This window comes from Amblyomma mixtum, chromosome 3 (genome assembly GCF_055824585.1).
Source record: "Amblyomma mixtum isolate Tamu chromosome 3, ASM5582458v1, whole genome shotgun sequence".
In the NCBI taxonomy this organism is placed as follows: domain Eukaryota; kingdom Metazoa; phylum Arthropoda; class Arachnida; order Ixodida; family Ixodidae; genus Amblyomma; species Amblyomma mixtum.
In genome coordinates, this window is record NC_143014.1 from 349,302,743 (window position 1) to 349,323,635 (window position 20,893).

Consider the following 20,893-nt stretch of genomic DNA (forward strand, 5'->3'; position numbering starts at 1 on the left):
GACATTGCCTAATTCCCCTTGTTTTTTTCCCCTCGCTGGCATGACATTTAAAAGTCTCAAAGAAAACAATAAAGTAAGAGCGAGGACCACGGTGACCATAAATTTGAAGAAATTATGAGAGGTAGAGGGAGGAACAAGTTCTGCAAGGACCAGGGAAAGAGACAGCGGGGGAATCTGTCCACATCTGCTCTCAGGCCTACATCGTCCATATAATTAATAATTGCACATTTTCGAGCACGCCAAACTTTCCAGCCCACACGTACCTCATCGAGCAGGTCCACATGAATGACATTATCTTTCAATGTTTTCAGCATTTTCATTTCATATTTTCAGAACATAACAGGCTTAATTACATTAGTAACGATTACATTACCATGAGGCCCAAAAGTGGAATGTGCCAATAGGGCCTCTAAAAATTACACGAACAGAGTATAAAACCCATTGCGTGCGTACAGCCCGAGGTGAAAATAGAGAAACGAAAATAAAAGGAACAAAAGACAACGAAATGGACAGCAGTACGTTGTGATGCAGAATGGCTAAGGACATAACCGTATTAAGTATCTAAGAATTAAAATAATTGCTGTTTTAACATTTTTTTGCAACTTACACAACGGCACTAGTATTTTTGAGGGAAGGATGCAGGTTATTCCAAGTGGAAACGACAAAAAAGAAAGTCGCCTGCCTGCCGTGATTATTTAGTGGTTTCAGTAATAAGAAATGGCTCAACAAAGCAAACCGCGTCATATCATGATTGGCTATTGTATTTTCAAAGGAAGAAATTAACACAAATATATTTATTGATGTCTTTAAAAAGGTAACCCAAGACGTCAAATGTGTGCAATCTTCCAACGTGTAGCATGTGCAGTGACTGGAGCTAAGGCGCAGATTTGTAGACAAAAAGAGAAAGTGATCGATTCTAAGGCTTGTTTTTTCATATAAGTAAGCCTTGAGAGAAGAGTTCTCCGTGTTCTACAGAATGAAGCGATACAGTGATTATATATGGGAGTGCAATAATCAGTTATAGATGGAGAGCAACGCATCTAAATTAAAAAATAGTCGTGTTCTGAGAAGTACTTCTCTTCGAAAACCAACTCTTAACTACTGAGGAGGCATGACTATTAAAGCTCAAGTTCAAGGCAACGATCACGCCTACGAATCAAGCATAATGTGTTTGTGGTATGGCAACTTCTCTCATATGTATTGAAAGGCATGAAATAATTTTCTTTCGAGAGGCGCGAAATAGAACACAATTTGTTTTGCACGGACCAATTTTAATGTAGTGACCAGGGCTCCATTTCACTAAGCATTGTAGCATCAAGTCAAGATTTGCAAATAATGTAGAAGTGACCAGAAGCTATGTTGCGTCCGTCTTCGGCCTGCAGGACACATTCAGTTCTATGTAAATAAGAGTGAGGGTCTTTGGGTTAAAAAAGGAACCCAAGAATTGAACCTTGAGGAACTCCTCTATTAATTGGTATCTGAGACCACAATATTCCTGCGCGTTCAAGAAACAGGCTCTAGTACCTAAAAGATAAAACTATTTTTGATCAGTTTTAATCCCAGACCTCTATGCAGGGTGTGTCATCCAAGACTTTACCCAATTTTTAAAAATAGGCTTTTTCAGTCAAAACAGCGCTTTTTTTAGCATAGCATTGTAAGCGTTGAAGTACACCACAATACATCAAGGCATGCTAACTAGCAGGCTGGTTAACCAATACTGAACAGCTAACTTTTCAACCATTGCATTACGGCTCCTTAATTCATGAGAGGCGCGTAGCCCAACGTAAATAATATCCATATCAGTTTTTGTAATTTCGAAAACGCGATTACCCTCGGGCAGGCAGGCGAGCAGACGGGCGGGCGGGCGGGCGGGCGGGCGGGCGGAATGACGGACGGACGGACGGATGGTTTGGCTTGGTTTATTGAGGTTTAACGTCCCGAAGCAACTCAGACTATGAGGGACGCCGTAGTGAAGGGGTCCGGAAATTTCGACCACCTGGGGTTCTTTAAAGTGCACTGACATCGCACAGTACACGGGCCTCTAGAATTTCTCCTCCAAAGAAATTCAACCGCCGCGGCGGGATCGAACCCGCGTCTTTCGGGTCAGCAGCCGAGTGCCATAACTACTGAGCCACCGCGGCGGCACGGACGGACGGACGGACGGACGGACGGACGGACGGAGGGACGGAGGGACGGACGGACGGACGGACGGACGGACGGACGGATGGATGGATGGATGGATGGATGGATGGATGGATGGATGGATGGATGGATGGATGGATGGATGGATGGATGGATGGATGGGAGCGCCTCCTTTAAAACGGGGTGGTGGCAATTGGCACCATGCACAGCTTTCCTTTCTTTAGTTTTGTTCAACTTTGTTGATAATTCTCATTAAGATTCGCTATTTTCTTTACCTACCGTTTCCTACACTTCTAACCTTATGTCACATCTCAGCTTTTCAGCCACCGATCCTCCAATCGCTTTTTTCTAACTTCCACTGCAGATTTATTTACAAGACCAACCAAATTGTGATCTTTAAACCCAAGAGCCTCAGGAAGAGTGACTTTGCCTGGATCGACATCTGGATGAATACTATCAAATTTGAGTATATGGTGACCAATTGTTTCCACAGATCTACCACACACTCCACATGTGTCATCATCTTCGTTGATTTTTTTATAGCTGCGCGTTCTAAGACACCCTGACTTAGCTTCAAAGACTAGGGCACTGCCTCTTGAGTTATCATAGAAAAATTATTTCCGCGTTTTTGACATGTTTTTAAACTTCCGCGTTTTTAACCTGTCGTTTAAGGCTCTTTCTCCGTCCTCATGACCGCCATACGTACTGGTTAGTTTTCTAGTTCTTTTCCGCCAGTGTCAGTCAACGCTCTTTCTGTGTAAGTATTTCAATACCTTAGCTCTCCATCTGTTATCGTCCAATTTCCTCAGGCGTTATTCGTACAATATTTTTCTCTTAGCTTCCAGTGCTTCGAACGATGCCCAGCCCATATCCCCCTGTACTGCCTCGTTTGTGGTTTTGCCGTGGGCACATAGTGCTAATCTTCCAACAGCTCTCTGATTTACGTCTAATCTCGACTGAACTTCGGCCCTTAAGCACAGAACCGCATTCCCGAAAGGAAGCCCCGGCACCATTATTCCTTTCGAAATACCTCTTAGTAGTTCATATTTTTTGTACCCCCATAACGCCTTATGTTTCATTATTCCGGCGTCTCTTCGTCCTTTTTCCCTAAGAGACTGTTCATGCTTTTCCGTGTATATCTGCTCTTCGTTTAGCCATATCCCGATGTATTTGTATTTGGCCACTTTGGGTATTTCGTGGCTTTGTATTGTAAGCACCTGATCAGTTGTATCGTTGAAAATCGTCACGTCTGACTTAGTTGCGCTAAAACTGAAACCTAGAGCGTCTCCTTCGTCTCCACAACAATTAATCAAAGTTTGTAATCTTCCTGGCTATCTGCTAACAATACAATATCGTCCGCATACATTGAATCCAGGAGCCGCTGCTCAACTACATTTCCGCCTAATCTGTACGACAGATTATAACCTGCATCGGCGCTGCGATGCAGGCGCCCTCCCATGTCAGACAAGGTAACTAGGCAAGATGCATCACGGGGAAGCACACCCAACGGGGCAGAGCGAGGAGAGCACCACATCCCCTAGACCTTATATAACCACGCGCACCTGCAAGTTGTATAGTGGAGTTGTATAGTCTAGCTTGCATAGTGAAGCCCTTGTGGCTTTCCTGAAGATCAAAACGCGTTGGAAGGTAAGAAGACCCCCAATCCTTACCTTTAACGACCATTTCAGCTTCAGGGAAGCTGTAACTGCTCCACTGTACGAGCTAGAAGCAAACCATGCAGCCTGGTTACTTTTGACAAAGACTGTACGTAAATGTATTCAGTTTCCGCTAGCGAAAGTGAGTGACTTGTTTGGTGCCTTGCACAGTATCCATGTCTGAAGTGATTATCGCCAGTGTGTTGCCGTCGGGAATAATCCATTGTGGTTGAGTTGAACAGCACGTTTAGGAGATCTGACAGACCCTGCTTAGGTGTTGCGTGATGTGGTGCGGTTTCCAGGCAATGGGGTTGAGAGCCTCCCTGGGGAGCATGACGATTGTCATCTCGTATCGTGATAGTAGGGGCGCGCGGCATGATTTGTAAGTTTTGGGGGTGGGTGGGATAGGGTGGTCGGCTGCTCAGGCTTTTGTCTTCGGGGGTAATGTCCGCAGTCAGCGATACCGCTCGAAGCTTTTAACTCCGTTATCATGCTTGAAGCCAGCCTTCCTTGGTTGACGTAGGGGCTTCCGTTTATGTGGTGCTTTTCGTGGCCATGTCGGCTTCCATTCCGGGCAAGCGAGGCGGCACAGCAGGTGGAGCCACGGTGGTCGCAACGCCGTTTCATGCAAGAGCAGCAGGCACAGCTTCAGCGTCTGCATCGGAGTCGTTGTCCTGAAGGTGTTTCGAGTCTCGCGTAGCACAGCTTGGGGACAAAAGCCACAGAAAAAAGGTCAAGCAGCTCGGAAATCGTTGGTTGCACTTTTACTACAATCCGACAGGATTTTCCGGGGCTAGGAGGATCTAACGCGGGATCACATGTGAGACGCGTCCGCTCGCCATGACGGTGCGTGTCTCTCTTCCCAGGCGAACGAGTAGCATCACTGCGTCCAAATATTTTTTTCGGCATCCGCATCTCTTAAACACTGGCTGGCGATAGTAATTGAGACAGCACTGATAAAAGCGGCAGCATGTGCGCGGAGAAGGCCGCACTCCGAGTCTGCACAGCGAGAGTGCAAGGGGGTTACCATACCTAGATATACTTCCTTAGCGTCAATGATGATCTTCCGACGCCGCGACAGGAACTGACCTTATATATGGGCACCTATCTCATAGTGTCAAATAGCGGCACGCGTGCTGCGTTAGGCCGTGCTGGCTAGGGGTTCTATGTTTAAGTCTCATTCCAACGCGTACGTCAGAGGCAGTACGGCGGCATCATCCGCTCTTTTACGACGTTAATAAGCCGTCACGTTTTGTTGTGTGGGGAAATCTGATCCGAAAACTTTCTCTCCCAGCAGGGTAAAGTTATCCTATTCACTTACGCACGGTGTGAGGGAAAAAGAAACCAGGGCCCTCTTTGGCCATCCAGTGCGAAGTACATTGCCTAAGCAAGAAAGAGTGGCAAAAGGCAGGAAAACTCGTCCTAAAGCTCGCCGCAGAGGTCGCCCGGCCAATGACAATTTTGCACTCATCATTTAAGCAAGGTTGAACCCCTAAATAGTCATATCAAAACGACTAGCAGCTCCAATGTGTTTATTTTTCTATCATGTGGAAACATATAGACTTCGTATGCTTAGGCTCCAAAGCGGGACTTTCATTCCTTGTCTTTCTGTTGTGGTATCCAGTCAGCTCAAGCCTCGTCGCGGAATGTTGAAACACCGCTTTTGATAACTGGGGTCGTCAGGAGGCTTGAGCTTCTTTCTCAAAATATCGGCCCAGTAGGCTTCGCAGACACACACTACTTGCCTCCGTTCTATCGACCCTTTTCGGGAACTGCGACTAACACTAGACCTCTTCCGCGTTATAAAGCTTTGCTTTGACATCTGCGCGTGGTTGGTCTTTTACAATTGTTCACTCACCTTTGACTGGTTGCCTGGGGTCATTGAAATAAGGTGCAGTGCTGTTACATACATTGTGCGTTTAGGACCGGGAACAGATTCGAGCATGTAGACAATTTACGTCGGTGTTATTTTGACAGTGACGAACAAGGGCACAGTGAGCCTCCCTGTTTGGTACTGCCAAGTTCAATTTCAGACCCTGTGCTGGAGGTGTCTGCTACGAGGCCTCCTGTTCCCGTGCTGGAGTCTACGAGCTCTGCTGCAGCACCGTCCGAGCCACTCGAAGACTCGGCTCCCTTGAGTCAGCGGAATGCCAGTCCACGCCTGGATTTTGCACCGCCGTCTCCTCTTCGAGAACCTGCATCCCATCAAGGGGCACAGACTCTTCGACGCAGTGCTCGTGCAAGGAAGTCTCCCGATGGGTACAGGCCATAAGCAGTGTGGGAAGGAATGTTGTGTCATGCGAAGCGCGTGTGACGTCACATTGATAGCGCGTTGCTCAGCGCTATATAAGCGTTGTGTTCTGCGGGCGTCCGGCATTCTCGGTTCTGCACGGGCGTGCCAATAAAGCGTCTACGTTGCTCGTCGCCCTGACTCTGACTCACCGCTCTCGGCTACAACAGCAGGTATTACGCATGGCGAGCAACTTCGCACGCTCGGACTGCTGTCATACTGATACAGGGCGCAGGCTTACGTCATCCAGTTTACACTTGCAGCCGGGGAGCAGCGACCAGCGCCGATGATAGCGGCGCCGTCGGTCGGCTGCAAGTCTGCTCCGGCCGCCGGCGCGCCCGCTAGGTTACTTTTGGCAAAGACAGTATACATGCTCCGTGGCTTCACTAACTGCTGACGCACGCAGCCACTGGACATGAAGTCAATGGGCCTGATAATCCGAGTATAGACTTCGTTTGCACGCTGCTGTGCGCGCTTCATAAGAGCTCTACTCGCCCTCCTTTCCCAGTTCATTTGCTCCCTCCCGTGGTGCAGGCTACCCAGCCGAACATGACTGAATGACCTCCATAATTTTTCCTTCTCTCCTTCCTCTTTTTGCTATGATATTGAATTACTGAGGCTGTGTTGTACTTTCATGGTGGTACAAATTCCAGTGACTCGGCTGCACCGGCTTTGTCTGGGTGCTATGCGAATTTTCGCCCATCATTTCCGTCACAAATTAAGGTATTGGCAAGAGGAGGTTTTAAATGTGAATGTTAAACCTTGCGACCTGCCATTTGAGCGTCCGCTCTGCGACGTGATCATGTGGTGCATGCGGTAGTGATAAGCTAGTTAGTAACTGTGAAGTGAATACTTCTCCGCGTATTCCCAGCGCTGAAGAACAAATTGCTAAGATGATATGTTTCGACTGCGTGCAAAAATGAGTTCTTATAGATCATTGGACCATCAAGAAGGAGCCGAGCTTGAAAAGCTCCAATTTTAATCTTGATTTATTCAGTCAAGAGGAACTGTGCATTGCTCGAGGGAAGTAAAATAAGGCAATAGTCATGGACGTTTTAAACAAATGGGAAACGAATTCTCGTTAACAGAGCCATAGGACTGCTTTAGAGGCTTCAGATTCAGAAGTCGTATGCTTAACTTACCCGGCAGGTCCTCAATTTGAGCCTTGTCAATTTTATCTAGTGAATGTTCGCCAGTTAGAAGCAAACTTCGGCCTTGCGGAGCCAAAGGCTGGATTCGCAGCTCGTCGTTGACAATTCCAGTCTGCAAAACAAAAACGCTGTTTGCTAGAAAGTTTTCTTAAAAGAAACTAAGTGACTGAGTGATCACGAGGATAATGTGCCTAACATACCCAGCAATTCTAATCAAAAGCATTTTTCAGCGGTAAACAGTTTATGACCGCAATTTTTTTTATATACCGTTGGATTTCACTAAAACCATCTATCCGCAGATCTTCCGTCGGCAGGCTTGCATTTTATTTGCTATTACGGTTTTTGCTATCGTCAAAAACATTCCCTATTGGTTTTCTATAGTGTTCTAACTGCTCGATGCGAGTGATGTAAAAGCTTTAAAAGCAATATTTTTCTACGCATCGGAAGAATGAACCATTACATTTTAAATTTACATAACAGTATCTTACAATATTCCAATATTCAAAACTGTTGTTCAAGAATTCTGGACATGCGCAAAGCCTTTACCAACTCTAAACGGCACAGCGGATTTGCCTTTAAGCTATGTAGTTGAGCCCTTTGCAGCAACCATGGAAGTCTTCACTTTCAGAAGAGTGCGTTTGGACAAAGGCTCCTCCCACCTTGAAGAGATTTTGAATACAGGCGATGCGTAATGCGCCACAAGTACTCCATGTCCCAGAAGCAACTTGCTTGGGCTCCATCCCCTGTGGAGGGCCGCGCCTATATTTTGTGCACCGTTGGAAACCTCAGTCGCAGGGTTGCGATTTGGACACATTCTGACAGCATGACGCTGCTGCTGATAGCAGTTTTAAGGTGAACCTAGTTGAGAATTCTATGTCCGGTAGGAAAAAATTTATAAATGGCTGGCGATTTCTGAAATTTTCAGAAACGCCTCGTACCTAAATACTGGCAAGCCTGGATTACTGTCCGTCCCCTTTTCACCACGAACAGTTGTTAACGTATTCCTCTAATTTAAGACCTACGGCAGGACAACATCTACCCTCGCCAACTTCTATTCCCCCTTACAAGTAAGTTTTGACCGCTGAAAAGTTGCCGATGATCCAGTCAGTGAAAAAAGCAATTTCTGTCAATGATTTCGTTGAGGTGGAGGAGGCATTGTAAAGGTTCAAGTGCAGCAAGCAGTGCTAGACCGGCAGAGGTATTACTATCGTGTGAGCTGGTCGAGTGCCGCTGACGCTGAATGTTCCCCCGCCCCAAACTTCGCAACCGACTGAGCTGTAGAGCTGGAATATTGCCTTACAATACACTCCCTCGTGCTTTTCAAGACTACTGTTCTCCTTATTCGATGTATGTTTCGAATGGTTTTCCGAATTGACCATCTGCACAACGAGGTGTCATGGAATTGAGTTCCCAATAAAACTGTGTATGTGAGTGCGTCACACGCGGTTAGGCCGTGCCCATTTCTCAGAGAGACGACAGATGTAAAAAACAAGCAAAATGAAATATGCATGTCTATCCTGTTAAAGCACGGTGCTGATGCATTCGTAGAACGCAGTGAGAAACGAAAAATAGCATAACATCAAACTAAGGAAGTGAGAGGCCAGAGACTGGATCAAAGCACGCGCGAGAGAGTTCAGTTTTGCTGGACGAAGCTGCCGTCCTGCAAATCGTAATATAAATGTCAACTGTAACACGTTAGAGCGCTAATTGTATCATAAGCAAAAGGAAGGCCATATCACTATTTTACTTTTCGCTTCATGATGGGAGTGCCCAGTTTTGATAGCTTGTTTGCTTTCTTACAATATATCGGCCTAAAATCGTTCTGAAACCAGGATACTACATGTGAAAATAAACAGATGTAGTGTGGCAACTTCTGGGCCCCTCCTACGCGTGTCTTCTACCGTGGTGAAAGCGCACGTAGAGAATTAGATCCTTGTCTCATTTACAGTGGCAGGCGCAAGAGGACACAGGACGTGGCGTCATCGTATCTGGGCACAGGAAGTTGCAGGGACAATTAAAAAAAACATCAAATGATAGCATTCGAAGATGTTACGAGCACAGGGCAGAACACCCACTGATTGGCTACATACCAGGGAGACCCCTTTCTCGCTTAGGCGCATCATGACCGAGGACTTCTGCTTGCGATCAACGAAAAGGCTTTCGTCCAACTTCGAGCCATTTACCTGCAAATAAGCTTTCTTATTGTTGCGCTGTTTATACCTCCCATTGTGTTTTGCTTTCTTTTTGTCCACAGAAATGCACACATACCGCATACACGCAAGAGCAGTTAGCCGCAGTTCAAATTTAGGTTTCCACATCGAAGGCAAGCTGCGCCCGTCTCTAAAAAACAACCTGACTGGGTTTACTTACACACAAGGCGCCGCCTGTTACAGCCTGAATTGTGGCTTAACATATCCCAAATTTACGAATCAAGCCTTGAATTGCGACCCAAACACAGCACCATTGGTTGTGTTGTCAAGTTCATAACCCTGTCTTGTTATGCTTTTTTAAATTAATTTTGTGTCGTCTGAGGCAGTCATATGTGCGCCCTCTGTCACATACCATAATGACCTATGACGGGGACTGTTTCTTCCGATCAGCTCCACACATTGTTATTAGCGAGGTGTGGAAAAGTATCTTCGTCTGTGCAAAAAAACACGCAGTTTGAGAATGCGCTGTTGCAGATCTCGATATTTCATACTTTTAACTAAATCAACCCTTTGCCTCCCTGACTGATAAGTACGGTCGGTTCCGGGTATGTCAGATTTGAATATGTCGAATTATTACTTATACTGAACATTCGAAACATCGTGTTGAAAGCCGCACGCAAATGCAGAGCACCACTGTACGCATTTATCAAACTCCCGTTCAGTGTAACATTGAATATATCGAATGCCGCCGCGCCCATGGAAGTGGCACTTCTCCTAACGGCTGACCCCAGATCACTTTTCGCGCGCAAAGCACGGTCAGCTGCGCCACATTGTACGCCAGCTCTCAGTGCTGGCATCGTAAAGGCGATGTGACACTGCGTGACGAGGGGAACGTGGTGTGCGGGTAGCGGCTGCCTTTGGCCTGGTGTGCCCGTTTTCGACGTGAAATCGCCGTCATGCCTGGGGGCCAATGTCCGGCAAATCGCATGCAATGTTGTGAAGCCAAAAAAGCTGACTGGAGGCTACATGGCATATTTCACGGAGCTGCTTCTCTGCCGAAAGCTTCCCGGAAACTGCGGGCACCTGAATTTTTTAAGTATTTTTTTTTCAGTTCATCGATGAACTTGCTTTCGAACGCGAGCAGCGCCAGCCCAGGTCAACAGGCAGATATCGGTGTGGTCTGGTTGTTCTTCTTCCCTATCGAGTTCTTGTATTTTTTTTTTATTGCTCTTGAGGCAGGAAAAAGGAGCGGATATGTCCTCCTGACTGCCCACTAGCTTCAGAGGGCGTGGTGCAACAGTAAGAGAGTTAGTGAAGACTACTCCGGTTCTACTCGCATAGCCCATAAAAACAAGCTAAATCAGTTAGCTAAAAGTCAGCCCGGATCCAGTTCATTTTGCGTCGAAAACAGCGCGAACGGACGAAAGACAGCGGTAAAGAAACACACAGACGAGCGGTGTTCTTTCGTCCATTCGCGCTTTTTTTCTACCCAAAATGAACAGATACCAACTAGCCCAACTATAGATTCTACTACCGGTTCAAGTACTTTTAGACTCCATGAAAAAAAGAAACTAATTGCGAGTAACAAATGCGAGGTGTACTGTCGCAGCTCTGACAGCGTACGTGAGGATGAATCGTGTGAAGAACTTGTTGATACCGCCACTGCTCGGCCGTCTGTTTCGTTCAAGAAAAGGGCATGGGGTAGCGCCCCATTTTATTCACCTGCATCTTCCTCTAGCATATCAGTCCTTTTTGGTAACTAAGAAGCGCGCTTAACGAACGGCACACTCTTACATCTCCGACTGATACATCCTACGCACATCATCGCTTTAAGTGAAGCAAGGCATTAAACACGAGATCATGACGCTGAAATTTTTCATTATACGTCACATTTTTCAATCCACCGTTGCGAACGAACACGTCGGGGTGGGGGTGCTCCGCTAGGTACATCCAAAGACATATCATCCTCATGTGTTCATATTAACAGCGATTTGGTACTAGTACGGGCTTCTGTCACTCTTGGCCATCAAAAAGTAATCACCGGCATTTGTTATTGTGCCACTTCAGTGTACGCTACTATTTCTAACGGGCTTCATGGCGCCTTACTTACATTCTTTATCTACATAAATGACCTTTCGTCTACAATCAACTTTAGTGTCTATCTTCTTTGCTGATGACTGTTATTTTTGTGAAATTACTAGCAACAAGGATACTACTAATCTGCAAAAAGACGATTTATGGTTTATGGGAGTTTAACGTCCCAAAGCGACTGATGCTATGACGTTCGCTGTAGTAGATAATTCCGGATAATTTCGACCACCTGGGGTTCTTTAACGTGCACCGACATCGCACAGTACACGGGCCTCTAGAATTTCGCCTCCAAAGAAATTCGACGCAGTTCTAAATCATGCATGCAGCAGGTGCGCCTTTTGTTTACATGTCATACGATAACACCTCTTACAATCGGTGGTGCTAAGCTGCGAAGCACCATCCACTGCAGCTTTGATGCAAAGCAGGCTGTAGGTCTAGCCACATCCAGCATGTGGTGTGCTGCCAGAACGCCGCCAGGTGGCACGTCCAGGTAGTAAGCGTGTCGCCAGTGTAGGTGCAGGCGCACCGCACCCTTGCTTCTAGTCTACGGTTAAATGCTCCATTCCCACGTTTCATGTGTCAAATTGTCGGCATTTCTAACTATTTCACAATTACCTTCGAGTTCTACATATCCGACATCGAGTGTACAGGACGACCTCATCGTCATAAAATGTCATCTGTAATAATGCTTTGCGACAGCTCCAGTAAACTTCGGTGACTCACAGCATTTGAATTTCACGCCTGCTCGAAATTAATTTTTTGGCCAGAGAGTGACGCTAGAGACATGTGCACAAACCTCCAAATATTATTTGCACATAGGCTAATTAAAAATAGCTTTTACGGACCAAAGTTTTCAAATCGCCCCTCTAAAGCAAAGCAAAGAGGCATAAAGGGTAGGAACAAGTCAATATGTTGGAAGGAACAAAGACGCGTGTGGCTGGCGATAACTGCACCATCATCTCGCGATAACTGTCGGTGTTACGAAGCCTCAGAGTCATTTATGGAAGCGGCGATAGCCCTCGACGGTAGATTCTCCGAGACCAGGAGCGCGAATTACAGTGTTCGATGTTTTCGCCACACGTGCCACGGATATTCATGAAGAACGCGTCGTCTTGATCACCCGAGATGATTACGAGCAAACAGCGTGTCGTCTCGCGTTTTCAGTGGCTTGAGCGTTTGCACCACCCTACTGCACGGTTTACTTAGTTAATTACCCCTGGCCTCAAAATTATCACGATGATCAGCATCATCCAAACTTGTAATACGAATCTCAAATATTATAGGTTAATACTTCTGATCGATTCGAAAGCCCACTCTCCGGCGCATTTCCAACATTCTGAAGCAGACAGATATTTCACCGCATCAAATATGCAGGCCTGTATTCACAAGCTAGCTTCCTTGTATGCGGAAGAAGCCTGGCGTCCTCTCGCTTGTGTAGTGGCAGCGTTCTGTCGTGAATAGCGTGTGACTGTGCATTCGATTTCATGGAGGACAAATGCGACTGCTCTAAGCCGTCTTCACGGCGGTAAACCAAATGGTAACGTATGGCTAGAACGCTTTTTCGGACCACATCGCTGAGGGCATAGAAAGAGAAGTTTATTTTCAACTAATGTCAACAAAAATGCAAAGCAAAACTGCTGAACTCAATGCTCTGATCAGTCAAGCACATGCGCAGTGACGCAGCACTGAGCACGTCACTAAGGAAGTAAGAAAGCCGACACTCGACCGCCGCGCAGGACGATAAAGTATGTCGACCATTTGCGCAAGAACTCAGCCTCACTCATTGTCAGTGCGTCCACGCATGCTTGCTCAAAGAGGCGCGTGCGGAGGCGCTGCAACATTGGAAACATTGCTCTTTGCGGACGCCCATTTAAGGAAGCCGCTCCACGCTGCCGCCACAAAACGAACATGCCGACACACAAGAGCATATTTGGAAACAGTTCGCGTGAACTAGAGCGCGCTTCGAGGCGGATTACGAACATTTGTGACACTAGTACCCAAAAGGTGCGCGCCACTACACAGTCGAACATTGCGTGCCGCAATGTTTCTAAGAGACCGCATTGCGGGCATCGGGCGGAGGGCGCCACGCCCCACGCCGCAAGGCGGTCTCTTGTGGGCAGGACCCGCCAGCCTCTCAGCCAGCCGAAGTTCCTGACATCTGCAGGAAGCGCAGCTGAGGTCAGTTGGCGCCAGCGTGCCCGTCTCGTTCTCTGGAGTTGTTCGCGTGTCAGCTCAGCTACCGTTAGTGCTTCACACATCCTGGAGGGCGGGGTTTCATCAACATCCAGATCGGGCACGCTGGCAGACAACGACGCCAGTGTGCGACGCACGTTAACGAAAATTCCGGCGGCTGCTCGGCTGTAGGGCCAACCACGTGTTGTGTAAAAAACACGTTACGCGCTGTACCTAGAAAGTATGTGAGGAGTGTTCTCCCGGGATAGTCTGGGTTGCGTACAAGATCTCGTACTCCTCGCAAGGCGAGCACATTGCACATGGTGCGGATACAAGGTATACCAAACCCACCCATGTACGATGGAAGGCGCATGAACATTCGTGACACAAAATCGGTTTTGCCCGCCCAAACGAAAGATCCACAGGCCGAGGTTAGCCTGCGAGCAAACGTGCGCGGTGAGTTTGCGACGCGGGCGACAAAAAAACATGCGGCTAGGATTGTGGACTTAACTAAATAGCAGCGCTCTGCCATTGAAAGGCGGAAAGTTGACGCCACCGAGAGGCGTTTCTCAGCGTTCGTGCGGAGGTTAGTCCAGGTTTCGCGGGCTACTTCTCCGCTGGCAAGGAATACTACTCCCAGGACTTTCACTCCCTGCACCCACTCCACTTCGCCCGCAAGGTTCGGTGTGAAGGTGCCAAACCTTAGTGCCTTGCTTTTTCCCCTGTTCAATATGGCCCCTGATATCTCGCTGTACTCGAGAAACAGCCGCGAAAAAGCGGCGTAGCTATCCTCGTCCTTGAGGAAAAGCGACACGTCGTCGGCGTAGGCCGAAACTTTGATTTGGCCCTGGCCAGGCAGAGGGAAGCCGCGTATGGATGGACTGTCGTTAATGCGCCGGATGAGTGGATCCAGGCATAACAAGAAGAATGTTGGGGAGAGAGGGCATCCTTGCCTTATGCCCTGGGTGACTGAGAAGGGAGCGCTCTGGTGGCCGTTTACGGAGAGATGAGCGTTCAGGTCTGCGTAAAGTAAGCGCTAAGGGCATGGCATCGGTAGTGTAGTGCACAAGGTGTGCTGCTCCAAAACGTGATTACGGAGCTTCTGCGCGTTAAACGAAGCGCGAACTAAATAACAAATGGCACCATTGTAGATGCCTAGTTCATAATCTTACATCTTTGCCGTACACCACTGTTTTACTTAACCTATTACAGACGCTGCTGCTATCAACTACCACGGACCTCTAAACTAGCACGTGTGTTTGTGGCTTGCGGTGACGCGCGAAGAATGGTGAAAGCGAAGACAACCGGGCTCCTAAAATCGCCACCACATCTATTGTCTTCCCTGACCAGTCAAAGGCACCGCATTCTTGCGAATGTTCTTTGAGGCTGACGTGACATTTTCTTGCTCTAGATATAAGATGATGCTCACATGGAACTACCGTCACAAGACTCTTAGAACTGTGCTGTTAACATTGCTAGCATACTTGATGCGATGAACGCCATCTACAGGCGGCATCTGGAAACGAGACAGCCAATGCGTGACCTTTATTATCAGCAGGCATGTCGCTTGGCTTGTTTGAATGTTTCGTGCTTTAGCTCGCTACAGTGCCGCAATTTTCCCTTGCTCCGGCTCCCATCGCATGGAGTATACCACTTTTGTCTCCGATAGTACATCGTGTGAAGCAGTAGATACTGATCGCAACACATGTGCATTAGACGGGAGCTTCCCACTATTAAAACTATCTCCGACATACAGTAGTGGTCTGCTGGTCAAATGTTTTAAGGGAATCCCCCAAGGTGGAGTAGATTTGTAATAGGAGAGTAATGACTCATTGACATCCACCCGAGCGCAGCCATACGGCTACAAAGGAAAGCTATACAGCTTTCTCAGAAACTTCCTAGCTAAAGAAAAATTCGTCCTATCCGGGGTTCCAACCCGGCACCACCGCTTCACGGGCGCAGTCGTTCTACCAATTGAGCTAACCGGGGCAGCAGGCTTATGGTAGGGTGAGAGCGAATTGATCAATATTCATTATGTCACCTTACCAACTAGCCCAGATGTCTCTTCTTTTGCAGCATATTTCTTGTACAGAGGGCCCTTTTGTATGTTTTAACCTTTCCAGCCAAGCAACGCTTGCTTCACTAATTGCTTTTTCCGCATGCAACGGAGGGTCGCCTCTGGGTACAAGATGTTAGGCCGCTGCCCCCTGAAGCCCAAGTGTTTTTTGGGCCTTTAAAGCCGTCGCAAGGTCACAGGCGTAGGCTGGGCAGCATACTGTGTTCCGAGACGTGGCGGCAGGTGTGTTTCTACAAGGACCATCTTCGCGTCGTCTGCGGCGTCGATGTGCAGGGTCACCAGCAACGCTCATACCAGGAGAGGAGCAGGATTGCGGACTACAGCGCGGAATTTCTCTGGGATAGTGTTCGTCTGCGACTTCCGCCGAGGAAAAGAAAGAAAGCAACGCCTGGTGAAGTCGTGGTGCTTGGGGACACCTGCGTGCCAGAAAGACACCTCGCTGTGCTTCGCAAGGGACCCAAATTCGCAACAGAACCTCGTCTGTCGCCCATTGACAAGGGCGCACAGGTCAGGCGTTTGGCCATGCGGGTGGAAGAGTGCTCGCGAACGTACTTCATTTCGGAATGCGTGAATGTTGCTTCATGGACAGAGCGGTGCCAGCGTGAGTCTTTTAGGATTGGCCCTGTGGTTGATTTCATGGTAGATAGAAATCTTAAGGTCCCGCTCTCGGATAAGGAGGGTCGCTCTGTCATTCTTTCGGGGGACATGTACGACCAAAAAGCGCTGAAGGCTGTTGAGAAGAATTTTAAGGTGGTACCAAAAGATACCACGAAGGTCAAGAGAGAGGCTGTGCGCTTGTTAGAAGGACTAAAGTTAAGCAGATTGACTACAGCTGTAAAAAACACCAAATCACGATTTCTGGACACATTCTTTTCTATGGAGACACATAAGCCTGGGGAACCATTTAGAGAGATAATTTCTGAGAAGGGTTCATGGCAAGCTATTGTTCAAGCTATCTGCAAAAACATTTGTCTACTTTGCGTCTACAAGATTCATATCTTGTCAGGAACACTGAGATAGTAGTTCAGTAAATGCGAAGGGACAACCCAGAGGATTGCTCGGCCGTTAGCATTGATGTCGAAGAATTATTTTATTCGATTCCACATGAAGCCCTTATGACCAGTCTGCAATTGTGCATTGCGGAACAAAATGATGAGATAGCATTTGGGAATAGCTGTGGTATAACAACAGAGTCGTTTTTGGAATTAACATCTTTTTATTTGAAAAGCATGCTTGTTGAATTTGGCAGTGCCGTTTATGCCCAAATATTATGTATCGGTATCGGTTCGAAGGTCGCTCCTGTTCTAAGTGACATTTTCTTAAGCAGGTTGATAGATTGATTGACAATAGCTTGTAGGGGCTGGGTATAAGAATCTTTCGCTATGTCGACGATTTTTTTATCTTCGACAAAGGTTGCCAGGATGGCTTTTAACCAACGAATATTCTTAAAGTGTTTCAAGAGCAAGGGCTTGATCTGAGATTTACCATGGAACAACCGTCTCAAGACAATGAGCTGAGATTTCTGGACCTCACCTTAAAGTTTCGCAGGCATCATGCGTGTTCGCGGTATTCGCCTAGGAGTGCTAAGCCACTGCTTGATTATGGGTCTCATCATTCTAAGCTTGTAAAGGATGGCATCGCTGTGTCTAGCCTGGGGTCGGTCTTGTCAAAATCATGCTTTCATAGCATGCGGTTTAGCTTTCCAGAACGAATAACAAGGCTAGTTAACGCAGGGTTTCCCAGTCACGTCATAATGAGAACGTGCGACAAGTTGCTGAAAAAAGTAAAGCAATCGAGCGCAGTTTTGCGGGAGCAGTAGGGGATTGGACAGAGAGAGGCTAAAAAACCTGTTGTTCTGCCATCTGTACATAGCCTATCACATAATTTGAAGAATGTGGCCAGAAGGTATGATGTTGGTGGGGTCTTCTCGACACTAAATAAGTTGTCGAAAATTTGTAGCATGGTTAGGAAGAAAGCAGCGAAAAAGGTTCGTGAAAAAAACTAAGGATCCATAGCGCACAAAATTGAAGGGACACAAGGGACACCCTGACACTTCTAAGGAAAAAACACTGGTCCGGTGAAGCATGAGTTTGCTTATGTTCTTTGTAAATTGGGTGTGGTATACAGGATCCCGTTATCTTGTGACAAAGTGTATTTAGGTGAAACTGGAAGATGTATTAATGTTCGGTTACGGGAACACGAGAGATCACTTCAGATTGGTAGGGGGTCGAATCTGGTTACGCATTGTAAGGGGTGTAATGGCTGCCATCCATTTCTATCACGGACAGTTATTTTAGATGCTCATTCGGCAAAGATCAACCGGGAAATCATAGAGGTCAAACTTATCATGAGATTAGGGGAAGAATGTGTCAGTGACCCTTCCATGGCATTCACAGATAATGAGGCTACATTTCTTGAACAGGGCATGTGTAGGGGGTTTTCATGAGAGGGTTTTTGGTTTTTGATGATTGTGTGGTCTTGGTGCTGCTTGGCTTGGATTTATTCTGTGTTTTCCTCAATAAACGTTAGTTGCCAGTCAGCGCTCGTACTGTTTGCTCTTCGTCGTCGTCTTTAACGCTGTTTATTCATTATTGATCAATAACTGGAACTGTGCTGGTCAAATGTTTTAGAGGAATCCCCCAAGGTGGAGTAGATTTGTAATAAGGGAGTAATTACTCATTGACATCCACCCGAGCGCAGCCATACGGCTACATAGGAAAGCTATACAGCTTTCTCAGAAACTACTCCCTTATTACAAATCTACTCTACCTTGGGGGATTCCCCTAAAACATTTGACTAACACAGTTCATACTTCGAGTTACTGATCAATTCGTTCTCGGCCTATCATAAGCTTGCCGCCCCGGTTAGCTCAATTGGTAGCGCGACTGCTCGGGTGAAGCGGTGGTCCCGGGTTCGAAGCCCGGATCAGGACGAATTTTTATTTAACTACGAAGTGGGTGGGGCGCTCGGGTGGATGTCAGTGACTAATTACTCCCTTATTACAGTTGTGGTCTGCACATCCTTTCAGATGAATCCACCTGGCAAAGCTCAACAGCATTAGCAGCTATTTAAGTAGAAGGAGAATTACAGAATAACAGAGAGGGTAGTCAAACTATCAGTCCTCAAATGGAAGATGTCCAACTTGTCTATGCAGAACATTTGGATTAAAAAAAAAAAACCTTCTAGTTCCTGTCCTCGGCGAACTAAAACGAACATCGTGCCGAAACCATAGAGAAGCTGTGGGGACTGGCTCTGCTCCGTCCCCTGTGGTCGTCCCCATAATGCGTTCTCCCTAGTTACCGTAGCTAACAAAGGCGCCTGCGTCGTAGCGACACTAACGCTGCGGACGGCGTGATTGCTGCACGCGTGCGGCCGGCAGCTCTCTCTTTTCGGCTCGAAACTCGTCGTGTGCAGACGTTTCGGCGCGGCGCTCCGCTACTCTACGCGAGGCGCGGCGTCGTGGGAAGATTCTCCCTCAAGCTCGTCCCGTTCAGCCTTGTAGCTTACCTCCGAAAAACGTAGCGCGAAACACAAGACACAGGTAAGGTGAAGACAGGACACGAGCGCTCGTGTCCTGTCTTCACCTTACCTGTGTCTTGTGTTTCGCGCTACGTTTTTCGAAGATGCAATTGCTCCGACTAGCCCAGTTTAGCTTACTTGTAGCTTACCCTCTGTCCTAGCGTGGGCGGACATTCCCTCATAACCTTGCTTTTGAGTCGGACGACCACGATTCATTTGCGCAGTTTTTTGCTAGCCGCCAGTACTGTTGTTGTAGCAATAAATACCATTTTATGTCAGCCACAGTCGCTTCTTTGTTTCCCACAGAGCTGGACTACCAAGGTAGGCGTGCGCTTGGTAGCGCTCGCGATCGCGGGGTGTCGTCGGCGGCTTTGAACTGTGTAAGCCGCGGTGAAGCGGGGAGAACGTATTATTCTCCTAATTGCAACCCACCAAAGCCAACGCTGAAAGTGAAGCCGGGATTTTCCAAAACACCGCGACATTTTCTATCTAATGTTATCCAGCAGAAAGGGCACTGGATGGGACACTTAAGCTCCGCATTAAGGGTATGATGCAATAGACTTAATAGGTACATGGCCATATTTGTGTAATTGGTCATTCTCTACAGTATAGATCGCTGGTAGACCTCATTACCACTCTTGGCGCAGTGTTGCAGCTGTTAAGCATCGTTAAGCGATGCGCCGCCGCCCTTCGGTAGCAGGCGCTGTGACCGGCTGGGCATGTGAGACCCAGGTTACAATTCCCGAGCCGCCTCTCGCGAACAATTATTAATTTAACTGCCTCCTGCCACGGCTGGTAGTTCGCTCACAATCCTGGGGCAGTCCGCACAGGACGGGGACACTGCACGCTATGGCCAGAGCGACCTGGCGACGACAAGCCACGGCGCAAGTATTATCCATTACGACGTAGAGATCTCGACAGCAGCACCGGGAATCCGCGGCGCCGGGCCGGTGGACACGTCCGCATATTTTGCTACTCCTGGAACGCACAGCAGTCACTTCCCACTTCGGAGCTAAACACCATCACTGTGTCTATGCGTGAATGCACCAAACACAAGAAGCACCGATTACAGCCGCCGCCGAGCAGGGCCCCTGGGCGCGGAACCGCTCTCCGAACAAACTGAGAAGCTGTTTGAAGGAGTCCGGTAATCCATGAAACGTGCCCCGAGGTGCGCGCGAAACGGGGCGGGGCGTACACACCCAACGGTCTTTCGCTGGTCAACTAGCGGGACAGGACGAGCGATGCACTTTGCAGCGTAACGGGCACAAAGGCGCAGAAAGGAAGCTGGGCGCGAGGCACCTATCGCTGCGCCGCAGAGTCAGCGTGGTGGGAAAATGGGCTGATGAAGGAGCCGCTGCAAGCAGGGCTGCGGTGAAGTATATACAAGGACGGCAGCCCGCGAAAACGGCTCAGAGGATCTGAAGCTGCGCGGGTAACGATGGGGTTCCACGAGAGAATTCGTCGCGGCTGGCGCGAGCATGGAAGGAGGCGAGTAGATTAACATGGCTGATGCCACCGGCTGTCCGCCGGGGAGAAATTCCAGTCTGAGCGGTGTGCGCCGCACGACCATTCCAGGAGATTCTACTTTGCGGCAAAACTCTAGAAAATATGCTTTCGAACGGCGCACAACTCTCATCGAACCTCAC

General features: G+C 47.8%; 1 protein-coding gene across 1 annotated transcript in view; it reads right to left on the reverse strand.

Annotated features, from left to right (window-relative positions):
- Nucleotides 1-20,893, reverse strand: part of LOC149356306 (A disintegrin and metalloproteinase with thrombospondin motifs like) — a 130,956-nt gene that overhangs the window by 56,066 nt on the left and 53,997 nt on the right. The window contains exons 3-4 of the mRNA XM_089576301.1: nt 9,329-9,421; nt 7,230-7,350 (exon numbers count right to left, since the gene is read on the reverse strand). Of these exons, the coding sequence (XP_089432427.1) occupies nt 7,230-7,350; nt 9,329-9,421 (214 nt within the window). The remainder of the gene's footprint in view (nt 1-7,229; nt 7,351-9,328; nt 9,422-20,893) is intronic.